Source organism: Cygnus atratus, chromosome 1 (genome assembly GCF_013377495.2).
Source record: "Cygnus atratus isolate AKBS03 ecotype Queensland, Australia chromosome 1, CAtr_DNAZoo_HiC_assembly, whole genome shotgun sequence".
Lineage (NCBI taxonomy): Eukaryota > Metazoa > Chordata > Aves > Anseriformes > Anatidae > Cygnus > Cygnus atratus.
In genome coordinates this window covers 42255387-42271183 of record NC_066362.1, presented here as the reverse complement: position 1 = coordinate 42271183, position 15797 = coordinate 42255387, and the positions used below count along the sequence as shown (strand labels likewise).

Genomic DNA, 15797 nt, shown 5'->3' with positions numbered 1-15797 from the left:
ACGGCGACAGCGGCGACTTCCAGGCACAGCCCGGACCGAGCGTCCCGCGGGCGGCTTTTACAGCCCCGGCCCGACGGCCGCGGCCCCAGGGGAGCCCCGCGCAGGTGCCGGCGCCTCTCGGGTGCCGTGCCTGCAGCTCCTAGCCCTGCCCTGCCCTGCCCGGGCTTTGGCCGAGGGGAGGGGAAGGGGGAGCCGGGGCCGCCCCGGGGCCGCGCCTTCCGGGCCGGCGGGAGGCGGTGCCGCTCACCTGGGGCCGGCAGCGAGCGAGGCACCGAGCGAGGCACGGAGCCGCGGCCCCGCCGGGCGGCAGGGAGGGAGGTGAGCGCCGGGCGGCTCCGCTCCCGGCAGCTAGGGAGGGAGGCAGGGAGGGCGTCGCGGCCGGCGGAGGGCGAGGGGGGCCCGGGGGGGGCCCGGGGGGAGCCGCCCGCGGCGGCCGGGGCGGGAGGCAGGGCGAGGACGGGCTGGCAGCGGGACGCTTGACGGCCCCCCTTTTGTTCCCCGCAGGGTGTTCGCCGTCCGCCGAGCCTCCCTCCCCGCCCCCGTCTCGCCCGCCCCGCCGGGCCCCTCTCGTCGGCGGGCGGCGGCAGAGCCGCCTCGGGGCGGGCGGCGGCGGAGGTGCAGCCGGGGCGCTGCCGCCACCACCACCGAGCCGACCCCGCCGGGAACATGGCGACCGGCGGCTACCGGGGCGCCGGGGGCAGCACCACGGACTTTCTGGAGGAGTGGAAAGCCAAGCGGGAGAAGATGCGGGCCAAGCAGGCGCCGCCGCCACCGGGGGCGGCCGCCGTGAGCGAGCCCAGACCCACGGGGGTCGCCGCCCCGGCCGAGCCCGGCGGCGGCAGCTGCCTGCCCCCCGCCGCCCCGCCGGACCGCCCGGCGCCCCCCGCCGGCGGGGCCCTCAACTGCCTGGGCCTGGGCCGGGCCGCCCCCGCCAAGGAGCCGCCGCCGCCGCCGCCGGGCCTCGCCGGGGGCCGGGGCGCTGAGCCCGCCGCCGCCTCCACCGCCGTGCCGGGCTCCCCCGAGGGCGAGGAGAAGCCGGCGGGCAAGGGCAAGGGCTCGGGGCCCAGCGCCAGGAAGGGGAAGGGGCAGATCGAGAAGAGGAAGCTGCGGGAGAAGCGCAGGTCGACAGGTGTGGTGAACATCCCGGCCGCCGAGGTGAGCGCGGGGCCCGCCGAGTACACGCGGCCGGCCCCCATCCCCTCCCCTCAGCCCTGATCCCTGCCCTGCATTTCTTCCTTAAGCCACTGCTAGGGCCGCTGGAAGTCCGAAGGGAGACGTGTGCCCTCTAACAGCACCGTCAGAGCGAAGGAAGGCGGGTTTGTGGGCGCTGAATTGATGTTCAGGTGTAAACAGCGCTCGGTTTGGAGCCCGAAAGAATTTCCTGCGCTGGAAAAAATGTGGTGGTTGAAAGAGCATTTTTTTTCTTGAAGGCAGAGGAAGATATTTTTATCAGCCAACACCACTGTCCTCTGTGGTTTGCTACTAGTATAAAAATCTGGCATTGATTTATAATACTCCTAGAGGAATTCAGAAGAATGATAACTAAGTCTTTAGTTTTTTTTTTTTTTTTTTCAGTTAATAAGAAAAGCCACAGGAAACTTTAAACAAAGCTGTGTTTTACTCTCCAATTTTGCATTAATGCTGATTATCTATCTCTCCGTAGAAAGCATTTCTATTATCTGTTCTTCTGTTATAGATGGCTAAAATGGCAATAAAAAGCTCTCTTTCTAGAGCAGCAGGAGGAGAAGGAATCCTGTTTGCCATACCTGCAGTCATTAACACTTTCTTTTTGATACCATAAACTCGTTCAGAGCAGACACTTTCACACAGGATGGTATCAGAAGGCAGGGAATGCCTTTTAGGAGCTGTACAGGTCTTTTAGAATTGCATTTTTTAGGGGCTGGCCCTGCACTTGATCAGACTCTTTACCTGAACAGTCTCTACCTTGAGATGAAATGTTTTGGTGTGGGTCTTGAATATTACTGGTTTGGAAAGTAAGGGGCACAAGTGAGTTCTTTAATCCTCTGGGTTTAGAGCCTGCACCCCTCCTGGACTACCTTTGGTTGGTTTTGTATGTTCCCCCCTCACTCTGCCCCCATGCTCCTGTATGGACTCTTAAAAAATGCTGTGCCTTTATTTCCCCAGGTAAGGTGGTGCCAGTTCAGTTAATACTGGCTTTGTACATTGCAGCAAGTGTTCATCGTAAAACATCTTATTTGAGGGGCCTCTGCCATACCCCCTACCCACAGTCTTCTGCCACCCCCCCTTGAGGCTGGTGTTCTGCTTCTTTGAACTGGTTTTCTGAACTTGTGTATTTGTGGCTTTTGGTGGTGTGGTTTGAGGTTTGCTGGTGGTTGGATTTCTTGTTTGTTTGTTGGTTTTTTTTTTGCTTTGTTTTAAATATTGCTCAAAATATTCTTTGCTTTCCAGGAACACACACTCCTTGCTCAGCAACTGTTAGGTTCTTCTGTGTCAATTTGCAAGTGTAACCTGCTGCATTGCTAAGGGTGGTTTATTTATTACGGTTGAGGTATTTAGGCGTTGAGAAGCAAGCTCTCACCCATTCACATCCTGTTGAGGGCCTGCTCATTTTGCTGAGTGTCACCATGTGCTGGCATTTCTTGCAACCCTCTCATCTTTGTACTGCTTCCTTCTGAAAGCAGCAATTAGCATCACCTTACCTTTCTAAGGTCAGATTTTAATAAACGCAGATACCTGTTGTACGAGGTGTTTCTGGGGAGACTTGTTGTAAAGTGTTGCATTCTGGTTGGCATGTATTTATACAAAACTACTTCTTTCCAGCATTTCACATTTCTTAAATGTTTTTAATCATTACCACTTGCATTCCAAAGAATTATTTAACTAGGGAGCACTAGATCATTCCTGATGGTGGACAGATTCAAAAACTGTGTCCAGTGTCAAATGTGAGTAACTACTTATTAATGAATGTTTTACAGAGTATTTACTTGTGCTGTCTTTCTGTTTATTCATGAGGAAATGCTTTAAAGCACTGATTCAATACGCTCAGCTTAAGTTGTCTTGACTCTCTGTGACTATGAAGCTGAACTTGGACCAAAGAAGGCTGCTGCTGTGTAGATGATGGCTTGTAGACTGAACTGGCTTGCTCTTACAACACTTCAGTTACTTGGCTTCCTCCTTTAGATGCTAGGCTTAGCTTCAGTGTGCTGTGTGGTGATTTGGTAGTAGTCTACACTGAATTTGATCACTCACATCGTGCAGAGCTTCAAGTGCTGTGCTTTAGAACTGCTTTTTGGAAGGTGTTCTTTTAAAGCCTTATTGGCTGTTCTGTTGTCCTAGCTTTCAAGAAGACAGTCTCTCTAGAACAGCATTGTTGTATGATCAGCATGGCACTGCAACGGGGAATGGCGAGAAAGAGGAGATTCTGGTACTCTGAAATGAAACCAGGTAACTGGCTACAAAATGCGCTTGCAGAAGATACATACTGCCCTGGAGCTTCTTGGCCCAAAAGAGAATATGAAAACAGGTTTCATCACCAAAGAACCAGGATGTAATTTCAGTTCTAATGCTGTTGGAAAATGTAGTATTATGAAGTGGTGGAATAAGGAAAGTAAAAGTTCGGGTTGTCTCGTTTATGTTGAAGTGGTCATGAAAAATGTTAGCAGATCGTTATTTGTTAATGATTAATTTCTCTTCTGTTCAATAGGAAGGGAATGGAGCTAGGTCTTAAACAGTACTGTCTTAAAAGTATTTTGTATTTAAGTGATTGGAGGCCAGAAACCAAAGGGGAGGCCGTGGAAACAAACGGTGACAGGTTGGGTGTAGTGGCGAGGCTTTGTGTTTAGAGGCCATCGTGGTGGAATTAAAGGTTGGTTTATATCTTCGCAGCACTAGTGCTTATCTGGGTACAGATGCCTTTTGAAAATGGCTGCTGAAATGCTTGCAGCTTTGTTACTTTTCAGTGTTTTTAAAGTAGTGTCTTGATAGCGTGTTGAATCTTAGTCATTTAATTTCACTCTGAGTAGTGTTAAGCACTGTGGGATTTGGGCTTTGTTGCCTTGCAACAGGTCGTGAAAGGTAACTAAGTTGTATCTAATTATCATCACTCCTTAAGTTTACTTTAGTTTATTTTTTTAAGTATTAAGCTTTCCAGCCCACCCCACAGCTATCTGTTAGAAAGCATTTTTTCGGTCTGTAGATACTCACTTGATGCAGGTGTTAAGTTTACTTGTACCGTTTCCCCACTTGGAGCTGTGCTCGCATCTGTCCAAGAAACACACAGAGTTCCTATCGTGCTACGCTGACAGTGCTCTGCGAAGACCCACAAGGATGATGAGAGCCGTGTTTCGTGTTGTTAAAGCAGTTCTCCTGTCCTGCTCCAAGCAAAACAAGCCGCGCTGGTGAAAGTGCAGCTTTACTTTTGTAACTGTTTACACTGGAGGATTCTGCTGGCAAAGCTGCGCTCGTAAGCTTTTTCTGAACCCCAACCAGCAGAATAACAGCAGTTGTTGTGGTTACCTTTTTAAAGAGGTACATGTAGAGTCAAAGTCTCGGTTGATCCAGGAGGGAGAGTTAGATAGCTGGTTTTGCTGTAACATGCTTATGGACAGAGTTTACATTTCACCTGACCAGCTGGAAGTCCTCTAAATTCACACGTGTTCTTCGGCTAATAACAGCGCGATGAATGATTTAAAGAGGTGTAAAGAACTCAGATCTGTGTATTTTGCACATGAAGCTGCCATATGCGAGACACAACAGTCTCCTGACCTTTCCGCGGAAAATCCTAATAGCCTAAAGGTAGCGTAACAGGTAAAAACGTGGGCTCTGCATAGGATGTGCAGCCGATCTGTCCATCTGTTGTCGTCTCACCAGCAGCCCGAAGGGTTTGCCTTCTTGCAACCACGCCGGTGGCCCGCTGCCTTTCTCCCTGGAAGGGACTGCGTGCGTGGTGCTTGGTGGGTGTCGTACTGAATGGCAGCGTTGCCAGCAGAGGGATGAGCTCTGTCTGTGGGGAAAGAAAGGGTTCCTGCTACTAGAAGCCAGCGTGCTGCGATGCGTAGCTGACGGAAGGCTGCTGCGTTCCAGTTGGAAAAACCTAAGGAAACTTTAAATGCCAAATGTGTCAAGCGTAGCAATTACCGTGTAAGTTGTGAAGCAACTGAAACCTTCTCTGAATGGCTGGAAACTCGAGGGAAGAGCGGAGCCCCGTGTTGGTGATTGGATTCTCCTGGGCAGAAGTCTCCCTTCAGCAGAGTCTTTCCCAGCAATTCCCTACCTGAGGACTAAGGTAACTGAAGGAGCAGTTCTAGCCTTCTCTTCCTGTTAATGGGAAAGCAGCTTTGCGTTGTCCAGCGTCTCTGAGCGTTTTCTTGTAAAACAACTTGCTTCTCTTTGCTTATGTTGGAAGACAAGTGTCTCAAAAAGGGATGTTCAAGAAAATCCTGGGAAGTTGAACAAAACCTATTTTTGACCACCGATACCCTTGCCATCAGTGCAGAGGTGTTAGTATTATGACAGAAGTTTAAAATATATTTATTTGACCCGGATGACCTTTGACAGCATGTTAGGCCATCCTCCTGCTTGCTTTGTCAGTGAGCACATGTTTTTTACTACTTTCTATTTATGGTTCCTCCTTCAAGTGTGTCAGGGTAAAAGAAGTGATAGAAGCATTCTCAGGTTCTGATAAGGGATTTTATCACAATTACTTACATTCAGTCTGCTTCATTGTTGATACCTTTGTGAATTCTCATTTTGACTTAGCCTCTGGGCAACCTATGCGAAGGGCGTTTTCTTTTTCCACCTCTTTTCAGTACTTAAGCTTCTATTACTGCTTTTATTTTTTCTGCTTCTGTTGTTGTTTGTTTGTATATGTTTAAAGGCGTGTTTTAATGCCCTGACACTTACATAGGTAAGCTTGCGTGCTCAATTAAGTCACATCATAGATGTAGAAACCTGGGAGGTTTTCACTTCCAGAACCCTTGTAGCAGCTTCCAAGTCACTGCATGCACACCTTCCAAATCAATGGTGTCTAGGCACTAGATCAGCTCTGTTTTGGAACAAGGCTGGGCAGTGCAATAGTTTTCCAGCTGAAAATATACATGCAAATAGTGTAATTTCTCTTCAAGAGGTGATAGGGATAATTTTATCCTTGCTGTTTTCATAGACAGTCAGATTGCAGTCCAGTATCTACAGCTGGAATTTACAGCACTCGACCAGCAAATACTGACTCTTATGCATGTAGCTCTATCCAGTGCCAGTTCCTGCTGGAATAGGAAAGAGTGGTGGAAAAGAATCAGAACCCACCAATTTCCCCTCTGATTCTCTTGACTTTGCATTTATCTCGTAAGTGCAATTTTGGGAAGGTTGGTTTTTAAAATGATCTTTTAATAACGAGGTGCGTTTGGAAAACATTATTGTAGTTAGCTTTTTCACTCTCCTGTTTTTGGGATGAATCATTTCAAATGATACCGTTATTAGGTGGAAAATAAACACAGAGTAAGTAAAGTATTTCCTCCTCTGTCGAGTACTGAATTGTACAGAAAGTAAGAAAAGTATTTAGCTTAGCTTGTAATTGGTGGTTGAAGGCTTCTTAATGTTCTGCCTTGCCAGTTACTGCCTTTTCTTGCCGGTCTGTCATACAGCCAGTTACCCTAAAAAAGTGTAGATGTTGGTTGGCTGAAGATAAATATTCCTTTGTGTTGTTTTTAGGCTATTTCTCTAGTACTTAAGGGTGAAATGTTGTCTGTCCCATCATTGTTTGTTCCTAAAGCCTGATTATAAGACAAGATACATCTGGAGCAACAAAAATATAATTGTAAGGCAAAGAGAGGATACAGGCTCTCAGCTGTGCATTTGTCCACTTCTGCCCTGAAATAAACATAGGAAGCATCTTGCTCTGCACTGTAAACGGGGTGACTTCAGCCTCACTGAAAATCACAAGCAGGGAAGCGTCGATGTGATCAATTACTGCACTGAAGTGAGCATGCTGCTAAGTATTACTAAGAATGACTTACCTGACAAATTTACAAATGCTTTAGGTATCTTTTCTGTAATAAGTAATTGCTCTGAAAACACACAATTGTTGTTTTGTAAAAAAATATCTTGATCTAACCTTGAATTGGAGATGCTTTGCTTTATTGGTAGGTTGATGGTCTCCTACAAAGCAAAAAGAAGCTGCTTTTTCCTTGACTTTTGGCAACTAGTGGCTCGGACATAAATGCAAAAATAATAACTTCCAAGTTCATTTCAAGAGATTTAGACTTGTATCCTAAATGTGAGCAATAAGATAATGAGGTTAGACTATAGCTGAAACTTCCCCTCATGACAAGAGACGGGTATGGACAACCTGTCCTGAGTCTGATCATTAGATTTAATGTTGAGGTCTGTGTGAACAGCAGGTGTGCCTTCCGGCCTCTCCACCACTCCACCCCAGTTTGATATCGGCCGCAAACTTGCTTGCAGTACCTTCCATCCCGTTGTTGAGGTTAATAGCCACGTTGTACGCTGTTGGCCCTGGTACCAACCCCTGAACTGGCTGCCAGCTCAAGGTCATAGTACTGCTCCCAGCCTTCTCAGCCTGAAGATGCAGCCAATTTTCCACCACCTACAGTACACTTATGGGGCCCACATTAAACCAGTTTGGCTTTAAGGATACTGTTGGGAGCCCAGCTCAGAGGCCTTTCTTCACGCTATGTATTAGAAGGAAACTTTGAAGGTTTCTGGAATTGCTGGTGCAGAAAACCATTGTATGAGAGCTGCTGACACTAATACAGCTGAATTGTTACAATTGTCTGTGTGAGAGAAATTCCTTAGGATTTTCTCATTTCTTATTGGTAGTGGAAGTGCTGCACAATTTTTACTTTCCTTCTAGGGAGCAGAACTAAAAAAAAGGCAGTTTGAAAGATGGCAAGAGGTCAGTCTGTCCTGTTCTTTTACTTAATGTATTGTCTCAGGTGCATGAAGCTACTAATATGTTGGAAGAGTAATATTTAAAAAGATCTTCTTTGGAAAAACTGACGATAGTTTGATATTGAATTGTTTAAGGAACAATATTTTAATCCCCTAAAATTGAGAGTAGTCTAATGCAGCTATGCTGGATGATGAAAAATGAGTTGGTGTTTGGCTTCATTCCTAAGGAGGATCACCTTTGCTATCTTATCTCTCTTAAATATCTCAGTATTTAAAAGGGTATTCCAATGGTAATGGGATTAAATAGCAATCTTGAGTATTTGCATAGTGTTTTCTAAAGTAAGTTGTAATATTCATATAGCTGTGGAGGAAATAATAGCTTAGTATTACAAGCAAATCATGGAGACTGCAACAATGAAAGGCTAAATGAGCACTCCAGAGTTCTGAAACCTCATTGTTTGCATTTGTCATGTTTTCAAAATCCCTTTGTGACTTTGGGGACCATGGTTCATCCCACATCTGAATATTTGGAGCTAATTGCTGAGAGGCTTATTTATTTAACACATTTAGAAGGAGATATCTGGAATAAATTAACTTACAATATATTTTGTATTTCATAAACTTAGAATTTTGAGTTCCTTTTATACTAGAAGGAACAAATTATAGATGATGCACGTTTTAGATTTGTATACTTTGACTACTTATAGTGAAACTATGCTGATTGTAGTTTTTAATTTCCAAAGCTATAAGTAAATTAGTCTAAATGTATTTTTCTATTGTAGGTTCAGGAGACTGAAAAATATTGTGCCCCCCCCAAAAAAGGTGGTGGTATTTTTAATAGAGTGAGAGACTTCTGTCTGAACTGGGAAGTGTGATTTGTTTGTGATTTATGGCTTCATAACTATATATATATATATTTGTAAGAACTATTTACATGACTTTTTTCAGTACTTTTCATTAATTAAAAAAAAATACAACCCTTGTTCGACTGTGTTTCACAGATGTGACTTATGTGAGGATACAGAAGAGTGAAAACAATGAATGGATTTCAGCAGTCATTTATAAACCACCAGAAGTCTTGTGAATTATTTTGTTACTTCTCCAGTTATTATTTTCCTTTCCAGCAGCCTTTTCATGCTTTGAATGTACTACATCCCGGATGTGTTACTTTCAAAAGGAGCAAGCTAAAAAAAACAAACCAACAAACAGCTTCCAAAACAAATAACCCCCTACCTCCCATGCCAGAGAAGCAAAAAAAGCCCACTGCAGACCCCCACCCCTAAAGAAAATCCACCTCTTGACTATTATGCTCAGCAGACTGTCTTACCCTGTTCCAGTTTTGCTTTACGCAACTTGAATATTCATTCTTCTTCAATCTGAGTTTGAGCAGATCTTTTTTTGTGTCCCTTTATATTCTGACAGGATTTTTTTTTATTATTTTTGTTTACTTTCTGTATACCCAGTAAGAGCTGGTGGGAAATGACCTCTGCTTGTCAGAAGGAATCTGAAACAATTCCCCTCCCATCTCTAAATAAAATACAATAATATGAATTGATGCAAAGTATTTATTTGCACAAATGTAACGTTTCTTACTTCATTGCATCTTTAAAATCTACGTGTTTTCTAAATCCTCTTGTAGCTCTAAGCGTAAAGGGGACTTACGGAAAGGTCACTGTTAAGTGCTCAGTTCCACACAGATTTGAGCCGATTCCTTAATATTATCTTCACAATATGTGGTTTGCATCCATTACATACATGCGAACTTTTTATTGTGAATGTCTTTCTCTGCTATATTTTTTTTAAGTTGGAGTTCTATATTTAAAGACTTTGCAAGTGAAAGACCGTAGGTGGATGACTATTTCCCGTGCTTTACAAGGTCATGGGAAATTAAAATAAAAACCACAACCCCAATGTTTTGTTTCGGGATTTTAATGTGTTTGATCTGCTTGCATGTTGCCTGGAAGGGCTCGATGGGATATTTAGATCTCTCAATCCAGGCTTGCAAATGCCATACGCAGCTCTGTTGTGTAGTCTTAACCGTGTAATCATCACGTCATTTTAAAAGTAACCTTTATTTTGCCTTATATAAGAACCTAATCCTGGTTGAAAGTACACTTCAAAAACAAAAACACAAACTACACCAAACAAAAATGCCTCAGTGAAACACAGTAACATGTCAACAGCACCCTTTGCCTATCTCAACACTCATCTGTCTTCAAACACAAACGTGGAATGGGTATGTGCTAGGCACAGGCTTTGCACAGTAGCTGTTATGCAGTCCTTCATCAGCACTAATTTTCTTGATCTGAAGCCTCTCTACGTAACATTTTGAACCTCTCTAAGTCAGAGAGTCTGTACAGATGAGAGACTTGGAGGAGCACGGTTCGGGGCAGCACTGAGTGCGTACTGTGTGTAGGCCTTGGATCTAAGTGTCACTGAGGTAGGAAGGAACCTCAGGAGGGCTTTAGTCTGACCTGGTTGCACAGGGCTTAATCCAGTCAGGTCTTGAAAACCTCCAAGGATGAAAACGGCACAGCCTCTTTGGGCAGCCCTTCTAATATCTGACTGTCCTTAGGTTTTCTGTTCTGTTTGGTGAGGACCTCTCATGTTTCGATTTATATCCATTGCCTCTCATTCTCCTGCCATGGGTCAAGCCTGGCTCTCTACTTGCTGGCTGCCTGAGATGGATGGAAAAAAAAGATGCTTTTTTATTTTTTTTCTTTGGCAGAGCAACAACCTAGGCCTGCTTTACTCAGCAGAAGTAACGGGTGCTAATAGGATTTGAGGCACAGAGGCAGGATAGCCAGGCAGAATGATGGCAGCATTCAGATATGGAAAAGGTATTGTGGAATAACTGCTGTTTAGCTCTATATACGGCAGCTAAGCCAAATTCATTGACCACCAGAGAAACCAGAACGATAGGCAGGAGCAACTGGGATTTCTCCTCTTTCACCATTCCTCTTTTCAGCCCTCTCTAACCTCTTTAATTGTTTTTGAAAATAAGTGGAATCAAGGAAAGCTGTGCTTGTCCTACCCATCTGCTGTAGAAACTGGTTTGTATTTTATGAATTAAGCACCATGCAATATATAATTCAGTGTCTGTAAGAACATGGGTTCACATAAGTGACACCTACAGTCATCTGGACCAACTTCTTCCTGCCGCATGCCTATAAGGTTCATTTAATCCCATTGCGAAGCTCTAGCTTGATTCTTTCTCTCAGTACACTGTAAGAAAATAAGTCTAAATATAGTTGGACTGGCCAAGGAGCCACACAGCTCAATGTTCTGCTCCTGCAATGGCCATAAACAGACATGTAGTAAGGAAAAATAATGTGGAAATCTTATCAGGTATTTCCTGTGAATTAATTTTCTAGCCTCTTGACAGTTTCCAGCTTGAATACCTTCAGCATCGGATGAAGGTTTTTAGGTAGACAGAAATCCTCTTCCAAGTACTTTTCAGTCTTAACTTGAATGTATGTTAAATATTAGCATACGGTAAATCATTGGGTAAGGAGGTCCGTGTTTCTAGCAACTTTTACTTATGATGAACCACCTTTTTATGGTTATTATTTTGCCCCCTCCCGGCCCACAAAACCCAGCATGGTATCTGTAAGCCTCATTTCACGATCCCTCCTCACTAGTTATTTCTGTGGCAAGGCTGTTGTAATGCTTAAGAGGCTTCCTATTTTTCGCTCCTTCATTGAGGAAGGTGATCCATCTGATGCTCTGCCAAAATTTTAGATTGGTATAAGTCACTATGGAACTGTACTTAAAGATGAGTTTTTCTCTGCAGATCAGTTCACATGCACCCAATGTTTCCTTATAGACTTCTGCTTTTGCAAGTATTCCTCCCAAAAGATTTAGCAGTTGTTTGAGATACAGGACCTCACTCTCCTACCACTTGGATGAGAAGTTCAGGATCCTCATCATACAGGTACTTGTACAGACTTCTCCAACCAGCTCCTTTATCAGAATTAGTCCTTCTGAAATAAGTATTTTATTAAAGACCTTCGTTAAAAAGGAAAGCTAATTATCTTGCTGGCTGAATCTGCTTGTGGTGGTTCGGTACAAAACTCTAATGTCCTCTTTGGTTACCAAAATACAACCTCTTATTGCTTTAGTAATTTGGATAAGAAGTCTGTGTACTAAAACATTTGGAAGTATTCAGGTTCTACCAGATAAACAGATTGACTTTTAAAATGTTGACATCTGTTTTCCTTGTATATTTTACCTTTTCATTTCTATGTTCTATTCTGGGGAGAGCAAGGGAAAATTGACCTGAGTGTTGCAGATTGCTGTTGGATTTTATTGTTTCGCTTGTATGTAAAAAAAAAAAAAAAAAAAAAAAGAAAAAAAAAATTGTGGAGTGTAGAAACTGAGGCTCCTGTGTTTACAAATTGTGTGTATAAATGCTACATAAGAACCTAGTTCCTAATGATTGAAGTTGTAGCAAAATAAACAAATTAAATATTCATTCTTGAATGGGTCATTAATTTAAAATAGCCTCTTAATTGTTTACATAGTGCTTCTTGTCTTGTTTTACTGCCTTCTTCAAGCCAGCAGCACCAGCGGAAACTAAGTTGACCTACATCTTTTATAGTTGGAAAGGGTGGAGAAGTTGTTGATATTGAATGCTATGGTAGGTGGTAGCAAATAAGAAATTTGATATTCGCAGTTTTTTCTTCCTTCTCTACAGTGTTTGGATATGTATTTGCCCACCTAGGTCCTTTTTTCAGATTAATAACCAGAAAGCTGTTATGCTGAAGCTGAATTAATATTTTTCTTAACAAAGTAGTTTTTTCTTCCCCTTTTTTAGAACATTTGGTTTTCTGCCCAGAAATACGAAACTTTTTGATTTGATATGCTTTTCCTGTGTTTAAAAAGTAAATATATCCAATATATTTTTTTCAGCTGATGAAAAAAATGACCTTTATTGCACAGTTCAGGAGCTAATTGATGTTCTGGTAGTCCAAAGCAGATTATTAAACAGGCCTAACTTGAAGAAGCTCTTAAAACATCAGTATGCTGTGAGTAGTCATTTAGAAAGAGTTCTAAGGACACTAATTTAGTCTGATAAATTCTTCCAAGGTGCAATTTACAGTTCAGTTGATGATGTGAAGTATAATCTCAGTTTCTTCCATAAAAGCACTTCTTTGTCTTTGCAGGTTAAATTAGGAATTACTTATTATTGATTGATTAAGCAATGCTTTGCCAAGCCAGAACTGTGCTAGTGCCTTATTAATCTTAGTTTTTAAAAATCTTTTAGATAGTTGGTTTGAGTTTGGCTACACGTCTGCTTGTCGTCTGTGTCCCAGGGTGTTAATAAGAAGTTGGGATACAGGATGTGTATTTTTTTTTCACTTGTGCTGATGTGACTTATCAAATTATGTGTAATAAATCCAGTCTGAAATAATGCCATGACCTCAATCTTCAGGCTCTTCGTGAAGCTGATACCTACCAGAGTTGCCTCTAGAACAGAAAGTCAAAAACTTGTCTTCCTCTTATTTTCTTAAGTGTTGTAGGCTTTTATGTAAAGTCATGTAATTTCTTGCATACTTATATTAAAAGTTTTCCGTGAAGTCTGTTTTGAATGAAGATCTGTACATTTTGGAACATGGGAGGTGGTATTGAACCTGGAAGTGCTTGGTCCTGCTGCGGATTGCTTTTTAGACTTGGCACTAAGCAGGTTGCTTAGCCTCTGTGGTTAGATCATCTGCTGTGCAGCCAGGGTTAGAGTTACCTTTTTCTCCTCTCCTATAAAAGCTCTTAGATCTGTATATGGAAAGGTGCTGTGTAAGTTGAACTACTAACTCCAAGATGAAAGATTTAGTTTTTAATGTGTGTATGACATTGTCATTTCAATTAGACCAAAGCTACAGACATGCCAAAAACCTACTTAAAAAACAAACAAACAAACAAAAAACCAACCACAACACATACCCATTTCTGATACAGAATGCTGTGTTGAGGTTAATGGTTGTTTGGCACTTTCATTATTAGTTTGCACACTTGTAATTTTTGTTCATGAAGTTTGAGCAGACCAAATGGCTTCTGATCTAGGGGAAGACGAGGCAGAACCATCAGACAGTCGGTGCGATAAGGTGTTACATAACTGGGTGTTGGGGAGGCTTGGGACAAGTATTGCTGAAAGTCTGACAGTAAGATGTGACATGAATGAGGCATAGTGACGTTTCTTTCACAAAGTTATTAAATGCTCTTAGTAAATGCAGAAATGTGATAAATTGTCAGTTTTGGGAATCTACAGCTGGATGTTTTAGTAGCATGTATTTGATGTGCTAAGTACTCTAACAAAGCGTTCCAGTGAAGTGTACTGAGACTGGGCGTTTTGAGCATACTTGACAATTAAATCATATATAGGGGCCTGCATTCAGACATTTCTGGGTAATGGCATAGCTAGAGTCCTAACATATCTGTGAAAGAATTTCCTGTTCAGCCTATTTCTTTACTCTTTTCATTTGTTACTAACCAAAAGAATTGGGAAAAAAAAGAGTCCTTAATCTCACTTAATGAACTCCTGTGGCTAGAAAGACAGAAACCCTCAAGGTAATTCTTCGTCAAAAGGGAGGTAAACTAAAAATGAAGAAAATTTATGCAGTAAGTACACATAAACTTGTAATCTGATGAAGATGATGTGCAATGTAATTATCTTTCATGAAATACTGGCACCTCAGGCAGCTAACTTTTATAGCAAAATGTAGCACTTACTTTTAGCCAGAGGCAGAAACCCATTATCTGACAGTTTTCAGCCATTGTGTATAGTCTAAAACATAAATGGGTGTTTTAATATAATCCCACTTTGTGGGTTTGCTTCTTTCAATTAAAAAAAATTAGGCTCGTCAGATGTCAGATCAGTTTTTGTCAAACTTACCCAGAGGCTATTTGAACGCAGGTGTTGCTAAGCAGCTCAACACTAGAAACCACTTCTCATAGCACGTTACATTTTTTATAAGGTGCAAGAATGTTTGCAAATCAAAGCAGAAGAAATTAGAAATGGGTATGTTAATGTATTTTTGCATGCATGAAATGTTCCTTGCTACCACTCCACTACCCATTTGATTTTTCATAAATTTCTTTGTGTTCTGTTTATTTAGAAAGATTTGGAGGTTTGTTTGTGTGTTTGTATGTTGTAAAGCTTTCAGCACTTGCTGTTAGCTGGCTCACAGAAACTGGAAACTGAGATCTGCAGCCTGAATTCTCGATGTGGTAAGCTTTCAGTTAATTGTCTGTTCCACTGTGATAAGGGTAGAGATCCATATGGCTTTTTATAAGCTGGTACAGTTTTTTAGTGTAGGTTGAGGATTGTTGTTCTGCTTTGAGATCCCACTCGGGTCGATCTGGGATCACTGTGACAGTGTGCATGCACTGCTGAACTTGGGGCTGCCAAATCTCGCTGACCTAACCTGGCTCCATCTAGAAGCCCTGGGAAATGGGGATGTGGAAATGTGATGCAGTGGTGTTCAAGCAAACTCTCAGACCTTGGGATGCCAGCATTGCTTCCCACTTCCAAGAGCGTTTAGTGGGCTTGCCATTATGTTGCATAAATATAACTAAGTTCTTAAATCAGGGCAGATTTTTCATTGATTCATGTGGCTGAGGAAATAAGCCCTTCCACAAGCTTCATTTTGGAAGAAGTGGTATTAGAAAGAATCGACTTTGTACCACTTTGGCAGAATAAAATGGTGAAGATTTATCTGAAAATGTGATTCTGTCCATTTGAAATATGCCAGTAAAAATCTTCAACTTTATATTTTAAAAAACTAGACAAATAACAAAGAAGGCTAAACTGAAGAGTAAATTCAAGATGTAGTTATCTCTTAATACGTTACAGAACTTCAGCAGAGATCACAGCAGCATCTTTAAGAATGTTCTGACATTTAGCCAAAGTGGAT

At 42.7% G+C, this 15797-nt stretch overlaps 1 protein-coding gene across 1 annotated transcript in view; it reads left to right on the top strand.

Annotated features, from left to right (window-relative positions):
- Positions 1–226: 226 nt before the first annotated feature.
- The window catches only part of PAWR (pro-apoptotic WT1 regulator), a 78718-nt gene continuing 63147 nt past the window's right edge, over positions 227–15797 (top strand). The window contains exons 1-2 of the mRNA XM_035544097.2: positions 227–318; positions 505–1155. Of these exons, the coding sequence (XP_035399990.1) occupies positions 667–1155 (489 nt within the window). The 5' untranslated portion in view covers positions 227–318; positions 505–666. The remainder of the gene's footprint in view (positions 319–504; positions 1156–15797) is intronic.